This window comes from Lepidochelys olivacea, assembly GCF_965140295.1.
Source record: "Lepidochelys olivacea isolate rLepOli2 genome assembly, chromosome: 1".
Lineage (NCBI taxonomy): Eukaryota > Metazoa > Chordata > Testudines > Cheloniidae > Lepidochelys > Lepidochelys olivacea.
In genome coordinates, this window is record NC_140411.1 from 284685388 (window position 1) to 284704401 (window position 19014).

Here is a 19014-nt window from a genome sequence, read left to right on the forward strand (position 1 = left end):
CATTTTATTCTTTTGCGTAGAGACTGTGCGGTTTGGCCAATGTACATGGCAAAGGGGCATTGCTGGCACATGATGGCATATATCACATTGGTAGATGTGGCTTGGTAGATCCAATGTCATATATGCCATCATGTGCTAGCAATGCTCCTTTGCCATGTACATTGGCCAAACCGGACAGTCTCTACTCTGAAACCTAATTTTAAGTATTTTACAGCACACTCTTGAGAGCTAATTGCATGCTTTTCTGCAAAATATATTGGTGCCTTTTGTAATACATTATACTTCTTTACTGTTTTAAAAATTTGAGATTCTCAGAAGAAAGGCACTAATGAATTAATCAGCACAACACTCCTTTGAAGTAAGACAATATTGTTCCAGTTTTACAGAGTTGGCTCTGAGAGATTGAGTTGGCCAATGTCCCACAACTAGGCAGTTAACACCCATGAGTTGGCAGGTCTTTGGAGCACTTTAGACATCATTTCAGTGCCTTGAAGGAGGAAGGGTCTTGTGCTTTTGTTTGGTGACCCTCACCCAGCAGTATAAGTAACAGCACTGACTGTCTCTGGAAAGAACCAGAGGAAAGTAATAGAGCCTTTGCAGGGACAGAGGGAATGAAAATAACTTTGTGCTGCTCCAGATTGCAAAATACATTCTAATTTTTTTTTCTTATTTAAAAGTATATGTGATGAAACACAATAAGATGTGCACTAATGGACCATTCTTGCATTTCTTTGTGCTTGAAGTAACTGATTATTAGGCTTATTTTCCTTAATATATCTTAGGTATGCACAAATAATGCCAGCCTGTGAAGTATGATTATATTACCCTAGCATTTACAAGAGTTAGAACAAAAGTGATCTACAAATTTATAAAAAGAAAGGGAGGACCTGTGGCACCTTAGAGACTAACAAATTTATTTGAGCATAAGCTTTCGTGAGCTACAGCTCACTTCATCGGATGCATTCAGTGGAAAATACAGTGGGGAGATTTATATACACAGAGAACATGAAACAATGGGTGTTACCATACACACTGTAAGGAGAGTGATCAGGTAAGGTGAGTTATACCGGTGGGGGGTGGAACCTCTTGTAGTGATAATCAAGGTGGGCCATTTCCAACAGTTGACAAGAACATCTGAGGAACAGCGGTGGGGGGGGAGGAATAAACAGAGGGAAATAGTTTTACTTTGTGTAATGACCCATCCACCCCCAGTCTTTATTCAAGCGTAAGTTAATTGTATCCAGTTTGCAAATTAATTCCAATTCAGCAGTCTCTCGTTGGAGTCTGTTTTTGAAGTTTTTTTGTTGAAGAATTGCCACTTTCAGGTCTGTAATCGAGTGACCAAAGAGATTGAAGTGTTCTCCAACTGGTTTTTGAATGTTATAATTCTTGATATCTGATTTGTATCCATTTATTCTTTTACGTACAGACTGTCCAGTTTGACCATATATCACATTGGTAGATGTGCAGGTGAACGAGTCTCTAATAGTGTGGCTGATGTGATTAGACCCTATGATGGTATCCCCTGAATAGATATGTGGGCACAGTTGGCAACGGGCTTTGTTGCAAGGATAGGTTCCTGGGTTAGGCCATGATCACTTTAGATAAGCTATTACCAGCAGGACAGTGGGGTGGGAGGAGGTATTTTTTCATATTCTCTGTGTATAAATAAAGTCTGCTGCAGTTTCCACGGCATGCATCCGATGAAGTGAGCTGTAGCTCACGAAAGCTCATGCTCAAATAAATTGGTTAGTCTCTAAGGTGCCACAAGTACTCCTTTTCTTTTTGGTTCTGTTGTGTGGTTGCTGGTGAATATTTGCTTCAGGTTGGGGGGCTATCTGTAGGCAAGGACTGGCATGTCTCCCAAGATCTGTGAGAGTGATGAGTCGTCCTTCAGGATAGGTTGTAGATCCTTGATGACCTACAAGTGGCAATTCTTCAACAAAAAAACTTCAAAACAGACTCCAACAAGACACTGCTGAATTGGAATTAATTTGCAAACTGGATACAATTAACTTAGGCTTGAATAAAGACTGGGAGTGGATGGGCCATTACACAAAGTAAAACTATTTCCCCATGTTTATCCCCCCTCTGTTCCTCAGATGTTCTTGTCAACTGTTGGAAATGGCCCACCTTGATTATCACTACAAAAGGTGTCCCCCCGCCCCTCCCGCTCTCCTTCTGGTAATAGCTCGCCTTAACTGATCACTCTCCTTACAGTGTGTATGGTAACACCCATTGTTTCATATTCTCTGTATATAAATCTCCCCACTGTATTTTCCACTGAATGCATCCGATGAAGTGAGCTGTAGCTCACGAAAGCTTATGCTCAAATAAATTGGTTAGTCTCTAAGGTGCCACAAGTACTCCTTTTCTTTTTGCGGATACAGACTAACACGGCTGCTACTCTGAAACCTACAAATTTATATTTACCATAGAGCAATGGTTCTCAAACTTATTTGATTGTGCCCCACTTCTTTGTGTCTGTAGTAGTTTACAGCCCCCTCCCCCGCCCAAACACATACACCGATAAAAAATAATCAACATGCAACTCTCACTAAACATTTGGAAACAGTAAGGTATTTAGTCAAACAGAGCCAGTGATCCATTGTAATAAGAGCAAAAGCAAAACTGTGATTGTGGTCGATGCTTACAATTAAATGTGCACACCATGTTGTAGCAAACAGATTAATGTACAGATGGCAATGATTTTGTATAATACTATGCAAATTTAACAGAAATCTGTCAAAATGCACAGAACCATCTAGAGTAAAATGCACAGCACCACCTGAGGACCTGATAAGTCTGGAGGAAATTAGCTTTGCTAACTATTAATTACTGTGGGTAAAATGTGCTCAGTAGCTCCTCCCCCCCCAAGCTTCTCATGCCCCCCAGAGTACATTCTGCGTACACACACCCGGGAGAGGTGCCCCTGAGTTTGAGAACCTCTGCCATAGAGTAATGTTTTTTGTTTCCTTTTTTCGGTGAGGGCTGTAATAAGTGACCCAGAGCAAAGTACAAATATCGGTACTTACCAGAGAGATCGGACCTTTGCAGATCTTGGGACAGCACCATTGCGCTTTAGAAAAAGAACATTACATGAAACAAAGTAAGGGTTTTTTTGTTTTTTTGTGGTGGTGGTTTGGGATTTTTTTGAGCTACAGGCTTATAGCCCTAATTTCAACCAGTCGTAACTTTAGCAAAACCTGTTCCTTTCAGGCTGAAACTTTTCGTGCTTGGTCTGTCTTGTTTTCTTTCTCTTTTTTTCTTTTGCAGAGTGTAGTAAAGTTTGTTCCATCCAGTTTTAGAGGTGCAAAAACAAGATCAGTGAGTTCTTTGAGTACTGCCTGTATGATCTTCATTATGGGTACTTTGTATGCCTGGGATAAAAAAGGTTGGAACTTTCTAGATAGCAGTGTCTGTTTCACACACATCTTACATGTGTCCTCGTGCTCAAAAGGGTGCACAGCTCCAACTTTTCATTTACTTCTGACTGCTGTAGGAAGTGAGCAGGAGCTCAATGCTAGCCCCATCAGCCCCACTTCATGGAAAGGTTGGGATTTTTACTTATATATGTAGTCTTGGAGGTATGATATTTAGTATTAGTTATTGCTACACTTTGACAGGTTTTTTTCTTTTTGAGTCTCTTTAGTTGGTTTTGGTTTTAGGCCTCCATTAAGCCTTCCTCATGCCATTTTATGTATTTTATCCATTACTATGGCTGAATCCAACAGCTTCAAGCCATGCCTTCCTGCAGTGGCACTGTGACTGTCACAGATAAATGTGCTTTTTCTGCCTCAGGGAATGTTGTTTTCCTGATGATTCTTTGAGTGTAAAGATTTACCAAAAGCACATGTAGAATGTGGAAGAACCATCTTAAACTTATGTGGGTATTGTCCCACAGTACAGATCTTCTAGAGCAGAGTTTCCAAAGCTTTTAAAAGCTTTTAAAAGCTGGACAGCTGCCCTCTCGTCCTCCCAGACAACTGTGCAGGCTTTTAACAATCCATGGCACCTCTTAATTTACACATCTTTGTGTGTCCCCTCTCCCCTACACCCAACACACTTCAGCACTTCAGGAAGTGCTGATGTACATAGTTCCTCTCTATCCTTACATGTTTTGATGACCAGTGAAATAGCTGACATTTAAAATATTGTCACTGCTATCTGAGTTAACACCAATTGAAATGGATGGGGCAGTCCACGTTGCAGAGCTATTGTTTTAGGCTCTCTGCAAATGTAGGCAGATATTTCTGCATCAGTTGCATTCAAGTACTCAATATAATTGTAAGAGACTTACGTTCTTTTAAAAAAAAAAATGAAAGCTGTGATTTGGGGAGCAATTTTAAAGTTTTGCTCAAGCCCCCCTCGGAAAGTCTCTGTGCTCCCCACAGGGTATGCCTCTACTTGAGTAAAATTGATCTAGAGAAATTGAAACTGATGTTGACTGGACATTCTGCTACTATGGTGATGAGAACAAATAAGTTCCTAACTATATAGAGAGGTTCTGGAGTTGTTCTAAGTCAGGAATCAGCAGCCAAATGATTTCCATGCTGAAGAGCAGTTCAATAGTAAGGACTGATTTAAGTCACCCTTTCTGGTTCAGAGGCTGAGTGTTAAGCCATTCCCCAGGGGCTCTTCAATCTTAAACTTGCATATCCTGAAATCCAGCATTGTAAATCCACATTCAGCTCCAGTATTGAATGCCACTTCAGTGTTGAGATAAAGTAGAAGGTTTGTTAAGTTCTTAAGGAACTATTTTTCTGAGTATTGCTTTTCCAGCATTGGTTTTCCTCAAGAGAGAACCAAGGAAAATGAAGAAAAAGAGTCAACAGGTTTGTAACTCTTCTTAGCACATCTAAATAACTGTGATGGGATGTTCACCCCATGTAGGTCTGACGGGGTTAAGGTGGCCAGTTAACTGCCCAGGCTGCACCTGGAGGAAGAGCCAGGGTGCATAGAACTAAGTAATTGCAAGCAGGCCCACCTGTGCAGGAACAGGTGGGGCCTGTAAAGCCAGGTAGGGGGCTACAGATGACAGCTGCTGAGAAAGGGCAGTCACTCCCTGGGAAGAAGGAGGAATGTTTGGGAGCTGCTGGGCAAGGCTTCAGGAAGACAGGCAGCAGTCACTTTCTGGGAAGAAGGAGGAAGCTTTTGAGCTGGTACACCCAGAGAAAGAAGGGGAACCAGGGTGTAGGAAGCAGTCCAGGAGCAGTGAGGCCAGCGAGAGGGAGCCCAGAACTGCTGAGCTGACAGTCCCTGGACTGAAACCCGGAGAAGAGGGCAGACCCAGGTTCCCCTACCAGCTGCTGAGTGCGTGACATAGAACTGAGGCAGTGAATGAGAAGACTGCTTAAGACTGCTAATGGACTGTATCCTGGAATAGGGAATGCTGAGTGATCTAGCTGGAGGGCTAAGTCACAAAGGAGGTGCTGTGGGTCCTGGAGCGAGAGGAGCTGCAGACCAGAGTCAGAGTCACAGCATGCAAACTGTGGGCTGTGGCTTTGTCCTCCAGAGCTAATCACCAGAGTGACCAGGAGGAGGCACCAGATCTGCATTGAGTAGAGCACCCCGTGACAGTAACATTGACCCCAAAGATATCCAAACTTGCTCTCCCTGAATTCCAGCTTTTTCATCTGCTTTATGACTCAACTGGGAAGGGTAACCTGGATCAACTCATAACTAGGTTACCACAATCCAGGTTTATTGGTAGTTCTAGAAATGGTTGATATTTAATGCAAAATTTTACATTTTTGGAATATATCTGTTGATAAATGTCTTGAATTCTTTTAACAGAATAAGGACCAGATCAGCATTAACTGAAAATGTGCTTTCTAATAAGTTACGCTTTGATGGCAGAATTCTATCAAGGTAATCATAAATGTCATAGAACTCCTTTTTAAATCTGTGAGTAATGAATTATTTTCTTTTGCATATTGGAATAATTGCAATACATTACACATCTGTTGAGAAGTATGTGCTTATAATAGGTACATCAGAGTCCTGCATGGATCTAGTATAGAGACTTGCAGCGAGACTGGGATCTCGCAGGTCCCACAGAACCCGCTGCCATAATAGCAGGAGTGGGTGGGAGCGAGATTAAAAATAGTCCCATGCAGGGCTCTATTGTACATTACACAGATATGTGTAATTTTAATTTTCTTAAGGGGCTGTTATATGCTGACATAGTTTAGAACAGCCCTGAGGCTCATTTGACCCAAGAATCAGGGTTATATAAAGGACTCCTTTCAGATGTCTTTTGCTGCAGCCAGTGCTTTCAGGATGCAGCTGAGCATTCAGCCATTTGTTTCAGAGATCATGATGAACATAGCTGGTCCTAATACATGTAATCTGTTGGTTGAGTTGTGAAAACGCTGTCTGCATGTGCTGCACACCTGATTATGGAAGGCATTTTAGACAAATAGCCTAAAATTGAACTTAGATACTGGAACCACATGCTAGATTGAACAATATTTCAAATTAAGCTAAAGCAATCAAAACCAGTAATATTCTTAAAATAATGATTATAATAATATTGTAGGGCATTTGCCATTGAACTGCTGCTGAAGATGTATATTTCAAAATAGTGATATAGTCATCCCATTTCAGTTTGAAATAAATTACATTAAACACAAAACTCTAATGCTGCTTTTCAATTACCATTGTAGGAACGGGCGTGATGCTTGCAGAGAGCTGATTGGATTCTTTTTTATGTATGACACATCTCTTACTGTATATGAATATCGACAATTTGGAAAAAACAGGTAGGTTAAATAAATGTTAAAAATTCTCAAGAAAAAATTCTCCAGAATATATCCAGAGGAATTTACTTTCAAGTTTAATTATTTAAACTTATTTTAAATCATCTCACAGAACAAATGCCCTACCTTTCATTCAGAAAGGAGTTTATAGTCATCAGCATGGACAAAGAAAAGGACAACAATATGATCTTAGTGACTTTTATGTTGTAAGTATTTTTCTGTTGAAAATATATCAACTCTGCTGATGATTTGGAAATGCCACTTAGGTTGTTTGAATTCTGGCCTGAAGCAGGGACTCTAATCTAGCATTCAAGAGACTGATCCAAAGTATGCTGCAATCAGTGGAAGTCTTTCCACTAACTTCAGCTTGCTTTGGTTGAGGCCCTAAGTCTTAAGGAGTCTGCACTAGAGGTGGTCAGGAATTTTCGACTAACTTATTTTTTGTTGGAAAATGCCAATTTGTCACAACCAAAACTTTTTGTGGAAACATGTCAATTTCAATGAAACTTTATTTGAATCTGATTGCTCCGGTTAGGATGGAATGTTCAGAGAGATCGACCCCCAGAATAGCCAATAGCTCAGTGGTCAGGGCACTCAGCTGTGCTGTGGGAGACTCGGGTTTAGGTCTCTGCTCCAAATCAGGCAGAGCGGGGCTTGAACCGGGGTTTCGCATATCCCAGATGAGAGCTCTAACCAATGGGCTACTATTCTGCGATGGATGCTCTTCTTTTTTTCTTTTGCCCAAAATTGTGAAAGCTTTTTGTATTTCGTATTGTGAAACAGCAAATGCATTGAAATCTTAGATTTTTAGAGGATGGGAAAACCCTTTCCTGCCCAGTCCTAGTGTGAACCATTGTTCTATATAAAAGCACCCACTCTCTGCCAAATACTAGAGATGTCAGTGGTAGTCTCAAAACAGGCTGCGTGTTCTACTTTTTTCCACCAGCGGGCACAAAGCCGCAGCTGGGAAGGGGTTTGTAAACATATTGTTGTTACAAAAGTGCATAACGGTGGAAGGGGAGAGAGCCCTGATGGCCAAGTAGAACAAAGTTGTGAGTTAGATCACTAGGTATGTGGCAGATATGCAGATTCTGATGGGAATTCATGTTCATTCCATATAAGTACAGCTGCTAGCATAGAATCTGACTTACTGATTCTCTAACTTTTAAAATCTCATGTTTTGTGTTTTCAGTACTGAACTAGAAATGTGCCATATTCTAATTGTGTCCTAAAATAGCATTTTTTCCCGTTAAAATTTTAAAAATTCTAGTTCTTCATGAATGTCCGGTATAGTATGTTTTATAGAATATACAACTTGCTTATATATCATTCATTTATTATCACATACAGGGTGCTAACCTGACTTTTCTGAGTTGCAATCTTAGCCTTCCAGAAAGTATTAAACAGAACCCAATACTTACCCTTCGTGTCACAAATATTGATGAAGCTGCAATGGACATTCTAAAGTAAGTGCAAAAGACTAGCTTTTCTGATTAGTTTTCCTTTTTTGCAAATATCTTCCCAAATGAAGAATTTATATACAAGCTTTAAACAAATACAATTTATTGACTCTTCTAAAAGTTTCTGCATTTAGGCTCTGATTAGGAAGAACTAGACATCTGAATGAATGGTTTTGAAGTAATGTACAAAGGAGCCTTTTACTGTTGTAAAATAAAAGATTTACATTCCTTAAAGGTCTTATTCTCTGCATTTTGGTGCTGAACTTGAACTTAAAGACAAACTATCTAGATAGCAATCATATTAAAACCTTTCTGATGGTAACATCTTAGATTACTTAATTTGAAAGAATAAACCTTCTGCTTGGAGCACATCCCTCGGCCCACACCGCTTCCTGCAGCTCCCATTGGCCTGGAGTGGCGAACTGGGACCAGTGGGAGCTGCAATCGGCCGAACCTGCAGATGCGGCAGGTAAACAAACCAGCCCAGCCCGCCAGGGGGCTTACCTTGGTGGGCCACGTGCCAAAGGTAGCCGATCCCTGGAATAAGTTGTAACTGGTGCACTTCCCTAACGATAAGACACCTTTTACAGTGCCAAGTTGAGAAACCTGAAAGCCAGAGAATGTAATCTCTCTCTAGTCCTTGCATCTGACGAAGTGGTTATACACCCACGAAAGCTTATGCTTCAATACATCTGTTAATCTATAAGGTGCTACAGGACTCTTCGCTGCTTTTACAGATCCAGACAAACACGGCTACCCCTCTGATAATCTCTAGTCCCTGTCATCTTAGTCAATGCAGACTAATAAAGGTTTGACTATCTTGGCTAGATTTGGCCCTTCGCTGACTTCACCAGCATGGCTGAATGTGGCAAAGAATGACTAAGAATATCACTTAGAGGATTTTATGTTTTTTGCCACTGAGTCACTGATTTTGGAGTGTACCTAATGAGCGAGTGACTTTTCTGGTTTAGAAGATAACTTGAATAAACATCTGTAACTTTTTCATAATGAAATGTGAGTAGTCTTAATGCATTTCACTAAGAACGTAGGGCCTGATTGTGTCCCTAAGAGAAACTTTGTACATGGATCTTTCCCCTTAGCCACAGAAAGGAGATTCAGCCGCCTGGGCAACAGCATTTCCTCATCCCGAGGAGGTGCTGCTGCAGGAGGGTGGGCTGTGGATGTGTGGTAGGGCTCCTCCTTTCTCTATTTGTTTCCTCTCTTCCCTATGCCCAGTGAAATCCAAGACGGAAATGTGATATAGTATATTTCTACAGTGGAAAACCTCTCTTGAAGTGGAATTCCTACATTTATTCTTTCAAAATAGGCTTTGATAAATTCACTTGTTTCATGCATTAAAATAAGGGAACTTTTAAAAAACTTATGTCACCTTTGTAACAGCTAGATGAATGGGTAATCATTGAATGTACATTATTTTTGTAAATCAGACTCTCAGCTGAATCTCTCTGCAAAAGTAAACTGTCATGTACATTTAATTCCTTCCTTTGGGTTTCTGGATTTCATTGTCAATACAGTAGTTCTTGCTACAAATAATTTTGTTTGAAGATTGATTCCATTACTGTGTGGTCTGAACCATTCTAATTCTATTAAGTGATTTTAAGATGTACTTTCATGGAATTTGTTGACTCAAATTATGGTGAGGAGTCAATGTTAGCCTATAATATATATTTAAAGATTTAAATCATCCTGTCCTATAAAAACAATAATGATGCCACGATTAAGACAGTCATTGGGTATCTAAAGACTTTATTAGAACAACTTAATTGACTATTGCTACAAATTTCATGTTGTCTATCGAAATGCCTAGCTATATAAAACCTGTTTTCAATTATAGTAATACACACTTTATGGCCCCATTGCACTGCCATGGTGTAAAGGGGCCATGCCATAAATGAGAAGCAGGCCCCTAAAATTTATAACTTATCTGCATATTGTAGTGTCCAGTAATATATATCAATATGATATTTACAGCTATTTTTCCCTTCTAATTATGGCAAGGTTTTCACAAAATGGAGGACAAGAGTTTAACTGTTAATAATGCATGTAAGGCATTTTGCCTCTCATGAATATATTCGTTCTGCTGCACAGCTTCTCTCCTCATTCATCACTAATAGTAATACTTCCCACCTTCGGAATTCAGAAATGGTCTATGTTGTCCTGAAGACTTCAGGACTGAGTCTTGCCCTTCAGCTCAGGCCACTGAATTTTCTGCCTCAAGTGGCAAAGCAAGTTGGTGGTTCAGTTTCTCTCAACCATTTTGTTTTATAACTTTAAATTTTATATGATTTTTGTGCAGTAGTTACTTCATTTCAGTTTCTTTTTTTCCCCTTTTCTGAGGTGAGGAATTACTGGAGTATTGAGGCTTTAACCCCCCCTAGCTTCTCTGGTACAACACCTCTTAAATGGCTTCCCTGTCTCTCCCACTGTGGCAGCAGAGTGCAAGCATTAAGCCAAGACCAAGAGGCGCTATAGACAGTTTTTTAGGGGAGATATACCCCGCTGCCATAAGTCACTGACCCTCATACTGCCAGGGCATGGGGGCTTTTTTGTTGGATAAGTATGTAGGGCCTTGACTTCTACCCAAAACGGTGAGGCCTTGTCTACACTACCATGTTTTGTCACCAAAAGTGCCGTTTGTCAACCCAAACAGTGAGTGAGTACACACTGCGAGGCAACTTTTGCTGGGGAGAATGCCTGGTTTTTGGTGACAAAATACAGCCACCCCCACAAGAGATTTACATCTTTCTGTCCACATTTTTGTCGAGAAAGTACAAGTGTAGACACCACGCTTCATTTCATCGCTTTAATTGGCCTCCAGGAGATGTCCCACAATGCCCATCCTGACCGCTCTTGTCAGCAATTTGAACTCCACTGCCCTGCAGCCAGATAAATAACCGTCCTCCCTCCCCCTTAAAAGCCCCAGGAATTTTTGAAATTCCATTTCCTGTTTGCTCGGCGTGGAGAGGTCTCATCACACATTCCCAGGTGACCATGGCGGGTTATCGCAGCAAATGCTCTCCCGCTTGGACCACTGCAGAGCTGTTGGATCTGATCAGTATATGGGGAGAGTCCCAGCTGTGCCTGAGCTGCAGGAATTGGGATATCTACGGGCAGATTTCTCAAGGATTGTGTGAAAACGGCTATGATGGGGACATGCTGCAGTGCAGAGTGAAGATAAAGGAGCTGAGGCAGGCATACCATAAGGCGAGGGAGGCAAACCATTGCTCAGGTGTGTCACCTAAGATCTGGCGGTTCTATAAGGAGCTGAATGCTATCCTCAGTGGCGACCCCACCTCCATTGCCAAGAGCCCCATGGATACTTCGGAGGGCACGGAGGCGGCAGAAAGAGGACCAAACCCGGAGGATGAAGTTATTGATGGAGAGGCAGCATTAGATGAGGATGTGCAGCTCCCGGCAGGGTCGCCCAGTGGGGCAGGCAGCCAGGAACTGTTCTCCACTCCCAAGGTGTCTAGCCTGTCTCAGCAGTCACTCTCCGGTTAGCAAGAAGCAGGAGATGAGACTCCTGGTAAGTGTCTGGGACTTGTGTAGTGTGGAGGTGGGTTCAGGGCATAGAAATGTGTGAGGCTGGCTGTGTTTCTATGAGCTGGACATTTCCCTGTGTAGCTAATCAGTGTGGCAGAACTGGGTGTTGATGCATGCCGAGATCTCACAGGAATCCTCTAGAGCGATCTCCAGGAAAGTTTCCTGGAGGTACTTGGCAATCCTCTGCCGAAGGTTCCATGGCAGAGCAGCTTTTTTCCTTCCCCCATTGAAGGAAACTTTCCCATGCCATTCAGCAATCGCTTGTGCGGGGACCAAAGCAGCACATAGGCGAGCAGCATAGGGAGCAGGGCGGAAGCCACAAGCATGGAGTAGATGTACCCTCGTTTTCCTGCTTACCCTTAACAGTGAGATGTCTGCTAGAATTACCCCTGCCTGTGAAAAAGTGTGGGAGAATTTTAGAATTTGTTCCCTAGACCCTTGCAAAGTGTGTGCTCTTTTCCCCAGGTTGAGCGCCCTCCACCCCCGCCCACCAAAACTCACCAAGCTTTGGGTGTTCGCAGAGATGTGTGTCTGGCTAGGGTCAGTGAGAAAGCGATGGCAGTGTTGCAAAAGGTGTATTTAACTGAAATGTTTCAATGCTGAATTTAACAATACCGCTTCTGTTCTTCACCAGATGTGGCCTTCAGAAATACCCCACACACACCAGCTGAGCATGTCTTCCAGATAAGAAAACATCCAAGACGCAGCAAAGAAGACATGTTCTGGGAGGTCCTGCGGTGCTCCAACAGCTATATCCTAAGCACCATCAGAGCGGGTTATGCCATCCAGCTGCTCTCCACCCTCCCTCTCCGTCCCTCTTCAATGACCCCTCTCATGTGATACTGCTCCTCAAGCAGGTCTGCTCTGTGCTGGCAGTGGATGAGGGTCCACCAGAATTCCTGGTACTTCCCAATACCCAAATCCAAGGGAGGAGTAAGATCCATCCTCAGCCTTAGTGGACTCAACAAATATATCCAGTACATGAGGTTCTGAATGGTCATTCCATCAATTATCCTCCCTGCGTTGTCTCAGAATGACTTGTTTGCTGCTCTGACCCTTCAGGACACCTACTTTCACCTGGCGATTTTACCAAGCCACAGAAAGTTCCTTTGGTTCGTCGTGGCGGAATGCCACTTTTAGTACACAGTGCTTCTGTGACAAATAGTGTGTGTGTGTGGAGGGGGATAGTTCCCTTTGATGGATGCCCAGCCAGCCAGTTAGCTGTAAAATCCCTCTTGGTAGCTGTTCTTTACTTGCCTTACCTGTAAAGGGTTAAAAAGTCCCCCAGAAAAAGAAAAGAAAAAAAAAAAGTGGACACCTGACCAAAAGAGCCAATGGGAAGGTAGAATTTTTTAGAATTTGGAAAGAAACTTTCCCATTGTCTGTTGTTCTCTGGGCTGGAGGGACAGAGCAGCCATGCTATAAGCAACTTAAGCCAGGTATGATCATAAATCATCCGATCATGCTTAGAACTATTTATCTGAACTCCAAATGTGTAAGTAGATCAGAATGTTTGGCTAGATGCGATTAGGGTTATTTCTTTTATTTCTTATTGACTTGTGGACTCCTCTATGCTAATCCCAGATGCTTTTGTTTGCTTGTAACCTTTAAGCTAACCCCCAAGAAAGCTATTTTGGGTGCTTGATTTTTGGAATTGCTATTTTAAAATCTAACAAGCATAAGTTCCAGATGTATTTTCTTCCCTTTTGTTTTTAATAAAATTTACCTTTTTTAAGAACAGGATTGGATTTTTGGTGTCCTAAGAGATTTGTGCATGTTGTTTGATTAGCTGGTAGCCACAGTTAATTTCCTTTGTTTTCTTTCTCAGCTCTTCCCCAGAGGGGTGGTGGTGAAAGGACTTGAGAGTACCCCACAGGGAGGAATTCTCAAGTGCTCCTTCCTGGTTTTAAAGGTGTTTTTTTGCATTTGGGTGGTGGCAGCGTTTACCAAGCCAAGGTCAGATAAAAGCTGTAAGAAAAACTTGGGAGTTTAATACAAGCCTGGAGTGGCGCACATTAATTTTTAAAATCCTTGCGGGTCCCACTTCTGCACTCGGAGTGACAGAGTTGGGATTCAGCCTTGAGAGCTTCCATTCGGCCCCTCTTCTTCCCCCTGTGGTTTTACCAAATGCATGGTCATTGGTACAACGTATCTCAGGAAGGGGCTTTACATTTTCCTGTATCTGGCTGACTGGATACTGAGGGGCAGATCCAGAGAGCAAGTTCTTGCTCAAATTAGCACCACACTGCACTTACTCGACTGTCTGGGTCTCATCTAAACACCGGAAAGTCAATCTTGGCTTCCACTCAAAAAATAGAGTTCACTGGGACTCTGTTAGATTCCATGCTGTCAAGAACATTCCTGCTGACTGACCATTTTCAGACAATTAGCCATCTTTGCCTCAGTCTGCAATCTCAGCCTTCCATGACAGTTTGAATGTGTCTGCAACTCTTGGGCCACATACAGGTGGTCCAGTTTGCAAAGTTGTGCCTTCACCCCCTTCCATTGCACCTGCAGAAAACACTGCTTTCTTGAAGCAAGGACTTCTCCTTCATATGGATCTGGACAATCTACATTAACAGCTTGGGCATCAGAAAAGATGTGTAGTTCAGGGATTTCTCGCATTAGTCTCATCAGTACTTTTTGGTATCCAGACAGAACTCAACGAGGAAATTTCATTAATTGATCTGGTCAAATTATGTTTCTGGTGTGAGGGGAAACAGAAAACTCTTTGCGGCAGGGACTGGCTCTTTATTTGTACAATGCCCAACACAATGGGGCCCTGGTGTCCATATACTACCATAATACAAGTTATAATGATAACCACAAAATTCTGGTGATCTCAGCCACACTGGAGTTTCTCCAGGATGGTTGATTAGAGTCCTTCAACCATAGAAAAGTAGGTAATAGTTCTAGCATAGTTCTTCAGGTGGGCTCCCCATTTGAGTATCATCAGGTGTTTAATCATAGAATCATAGAATACCAGGGTTGGAAGGGACCTCAGGAGGTCATCTAGTCCAACCCCCTGCTCAAAGCAGGACCAATCCCCAATTAAATCATCCCAGCCAGGGCTTTGTCAAGCCTGACCTTAAAAACTTCTAAGGAAGGAGATTCCACCACCTCCCTAGGTAATGCATTCCAGTGTTTCACCACCCTTTTTTTAGTGAAAAAGTTTTTCCTAATATCCAACCTAAACCTCCCCCACTGCAACTTGAGACCATTACTCCTTGTCCTGTCCTCTTCTACCACTGAGAATAGTCTAGAACCATCCTCTCTGGAACCACCTCTCAGGTAGTTGAAAGCAGCTATCAAATCCCCCCTCATTCTTCTCTTCTGCAGACTAAACAATCCCAGCTCCCTCAGCCTCTCCTCATAACTCATGTGTTCCAGACCCCTAATCATTTTTGTTGCCCTTCGCTGGACTCTCTCCAATTTATCCACATCCTTCTTGTAGTGTGGGGCCCAAAACTGGACACACTACTCCAGATGAGGCCTCACCAATGTCGAATAGAGGGGGACGATCACGTCCCTCGATCTGCTCGCTATGCCCCTACTTATACATCCCAAAATGCCATTGGCCTTCTTGGCAACAAGGGCACACTGCTGACTCATATCCAGCTTCTCGTCCACTGTCACCCCTAGGTCCTTTTCCGCAGAACTGCTGCCTAGCCATTCGGTCCCTAGTCTGTAGCTGTGCATTGGGTTCTTCCATCCTAAGTGCAGGGCCCTGCACTTATTCTTACTGAACCTCATCAGATTTCTTTTGGCCCAATCCTCCAATTTGTCTAGGTCCCTCTGTATCCTATCCCTGCCCTCCAGCATATCTACCACTCCTCCCAGTTTAGTATCATCCGCAAATTTGCTGAGAGTGCAATCCACACCATCCTCCAGATCATTTATGAAGATATTGAACAAAACCGGCCCCAGGACCGACCCCTGGGGCACTCCACTTGACACCGGCTGCCAACTAGACATGGAGCCATTGATCACTACCCGTTGAGCCCGTCAATCTAGCCAACTTTCTACCCACCTTATAGTGCATTCATCCAGCCCATACTTTAACTTGCTGACAAGAATACTGTGGGAGACATTGTCAAAAGCTTTGCTAAAGTCAAGAAACAATACATCCACTGCTTTCCCTTCATCCACAGAACCAGTAATCTCATCATAGAAGGCGATTAGATTAGTCAGGCATGACCTTCCCTTGGTGAATCCATGCTGACTGTTCCTGATCACTTTCCTCTCATGTAAGTGCTTCAGGATTGATTCTTTGAGGACCTGCTCCATGATTTTTCCAGGGACTGAGGTGAGGCTGACTGGCCTGTTGTTCCCAGGATCCTCCTTCTTCCCTTTTTTAAAGATTGGCACTACATTAGCCTTTTTCCAGTCATCTGGGACTTCCCCCGTTTGCCACGAGTTTTCAAAGATAATGGCCAGTGGCTCTGCAATCACAGCCGCCAATTCCTTTAGCACTCTCGGGTGCAACTCCTCCGGCCCCATGGACTTGTGCACGGCCAGCTTTTCTAAATAGTCCCTAACCACCTCTTTCTCCACAGAGGGCTGGCCATCTATTCCCCATGTTGTTATGCCCAGTGCAGCAGTCTGGGAGCTGACCCTGTTAGTGAAGACAGAGGCAAAAAAAGCATTGAGCACATTAGCTTTTTCCACATCCTCTGTCACTAGGTTGCCTCCCTCATTCAGTAAGGGGCCCACACTTTCCTTGGCTTTCTTCTTGTTGCCAACATACCTGAAGAAACCCTTCTTGTTACTCTTGACATCTCTGGCTAGCTGCAGCTCCAGGTGCGATTTGGCCCTCCTGATTTCATTCCTACATGCCTGAGCAATATTTTTATACTCTTCCCTGGTCATATGTCCAACCTTCCACTTCTTGTGAGCTTCTTTTTTATGTTTAAGATCCCCTAGGATTTCACCGTTAAGCCAAGCTGGTCGCCTGCCATATTTACTATTCTTTCGACACATCGGGATGGTTTGTCCCTGTAACCTCAGCAGGAATTCCTTGAAATACAGCCAGCTCTCCTGGACTCTTTCCCCCTTCATGTTAGTCGCCCAGGGGATCCTACCCATCCGTTCCCTGCGGGAGTCGAAGTCTGGTTTCCTGAAGTCCAGGGTCCGTATCCTGCTGCTTACCTTTCTTCCCTGTGTCAGGATCCTGAACTCAACCAACTCATGGTCACTGCCTCCCAGATTCCCATCCACTTTTGCTTCCCCTACTAATTCTTCCTGGTTTGTGAGCAGGAGGTCAAGAAAAGCTCCCCCCCCTAGTTGGCTCCTCTAGCACTTGCACCAGGAAATTGTCCCCTACGCTTTCCAAAAACTTCCTGGATTGTCTATGCACCGCTGTATTGCTCTCCCAGCAGATATCAGGAAAATTAAAGTCACCCATGAGAACCAGGGCGTGCGATCTAGTAGCTTCTGCGAGCTGCCGGAAGAAAGCCTCATCCACCTCATCCCCCTGGTCCGGTGGTCTATAGCAGACTCCCACCACTACATCACTCTTGCTGCTCACACTTCTAAACTTAATCCAGAGACACTCAGGTTTTTCTGCAGTTTTGTACCGGAGCTCTGAGCAGTCATACTGCTCCCTTACATACAGTGCTACTCCCCCACCTTTTCTGCCCTGCCTGTCCTTCCTGAACAGTTTATAACCATCCAACCATCTGTCATTCTGACTAATCTTGACAGGTCTGTGGCAGGACTTTCTAGTTGCCATTAGGTCCAAAAGACTGAGTTTGGAATTAGTTCCTCTGTCCATTCAAGAACAACTCAACTGTTGTTGTAGGAAAAGTTTGTTCTTTTAGCTCCGGAAGCCTTTCTGTTCTGAGTGAATTCTTCTTTCCACAATTTCTGTGAAATGATTCCTCCATCATTTTGTTGCAGTGTTTAGCACCTCTGAATGTTGAAGCATAAATGGGCATTAGGGTTACAGGGCTAACTGCACTTCTGGTCCCTTGATTTGTCTTTGTGAGCTCACTCTCTAGAGCCTTTACCCACTCCAGGGTGGAATTTTGCAATTCTCCTACTTTTAGTCAGGTTTGGGCTATGGCACCCTGTGTATCAACTGTTGTTACCCTACAACTCCAAGTGAGTTCGGGAGACTGCAGCCAGAAGTAAATAGTGACCACACAGACTTCTTAAAATAAATGTATTGTTTATTTAGCAGTAGAAACAAAGCACTGAAGGAAAAAAGGTTTTAAAGCAGCATACACATATCAATCTTGCCATCTGCTGATAGTAACCAAGGGAGACATAACTTCAGACACCCATGGCTGGCTGGTTCCTGTGTCTGCTAGATTCCCCTGAACAGCTGCCAGCTTTTTCTTGAGAGGCTGCTCCTTTAAATCCTGCCAGAGTTTTTTGTTCTGTGTTAGATGGGTCCTTGGTTGTTCCTAGTCAGAACCAAGGTTCTGTAGGTTCGCTGGAGACAGTCAATTCTAATATAATCAAAGCGAACAGTTCTGGCATTGGCCCTTAACGACTCTAACCTGTCAGTTGATGGGTGGATTGCTGTCAGGAGCCATCTCCTCCTTCTAGACTGACCCCCCAAGTGCATTAAACCAATATAGTCATACAGAAAACATATTGCAGTAACCAGGCCTACATATAGTATCAAATTATTACAGGGCACCTCCAAATCAGTCAGATTACAGATCCCAGTTGTTCCTTGTTCATTTCATTTTATCCAAGATAGAGGCCAAGGGCCTCAAAGTTGTTGCAGGCAAGATGTTAAAATCCTGCACCTGGGGGAAACTATGTAGGGGAGTCAGGACTCCCTCAACAAGGTCTATTGTGGCATTATGGAGAAAAGTGTATGAGAGTTGTCAGAGGAAGATTTGCAAAGTAGGGTTCCATTCCACTGCAGAATGGTAGGAAGATGTTGCTGGGTTTATTCCAAAATAATTCCTTAAATGACAAAACTCTTGCTCTGTTTGGAGGGTCTTCTATTTCTGCTAATTATTTGACTCTGATAATAATTAAAATTCTGCTTATCCTGTGCCTCCTATTTCTGTGATTCATTGCTCACTGCTTCCCATTAGTGGTGAATGAGGAGAGAAGCTGTTCAGCAGAGTGAGAAATTTCTTGCCAGATAATTTTCTTTCTGTTAGCAGCTTCTCTTCTTATTCAGTCCGCCCTACCAGTCTGGTAAATGACTGTAACACAATTTGTTGTAACAAATTGAAAATTTTCTCTAAATGGAGACCTAGATGTAT

General features: G+C 43.0%; 1 protein-coding gene across 5 annotated transcripts in view; it reads left to right on the forward strand.

The window, feature by feature from the left end:
• Positions 1-19014, forward strand: part of CAPS2 (calcyphosine 2) — a 55572-nt gene that overhangs the window by 21920 nt on the left and 14638 nt on the right. For all 5 annotated transcript variants that reach the window (XM_084630078.1, XM_084630077.1, XM_084630079.1 and 2 more), the window contains 5 exons: positions 2990-3109; positions 5797-5871; positions 6669-6764; positions 6874-6967; positions 8112-8227. In XM_084630078.1, coding sequence (XP_084486204.1) covers positions 2990-3109; positions 5797-5871; positions 6669-6764; positions 6874-6967; positions 8112-8227 — 501 coding nt within the window. The remainder of the gene's footprint in view (positions 1-2989; positions 3110-5796; positions 5872-6668; positions 6765-6873; positions 6968-8111; positions 8228-19014) is intronic.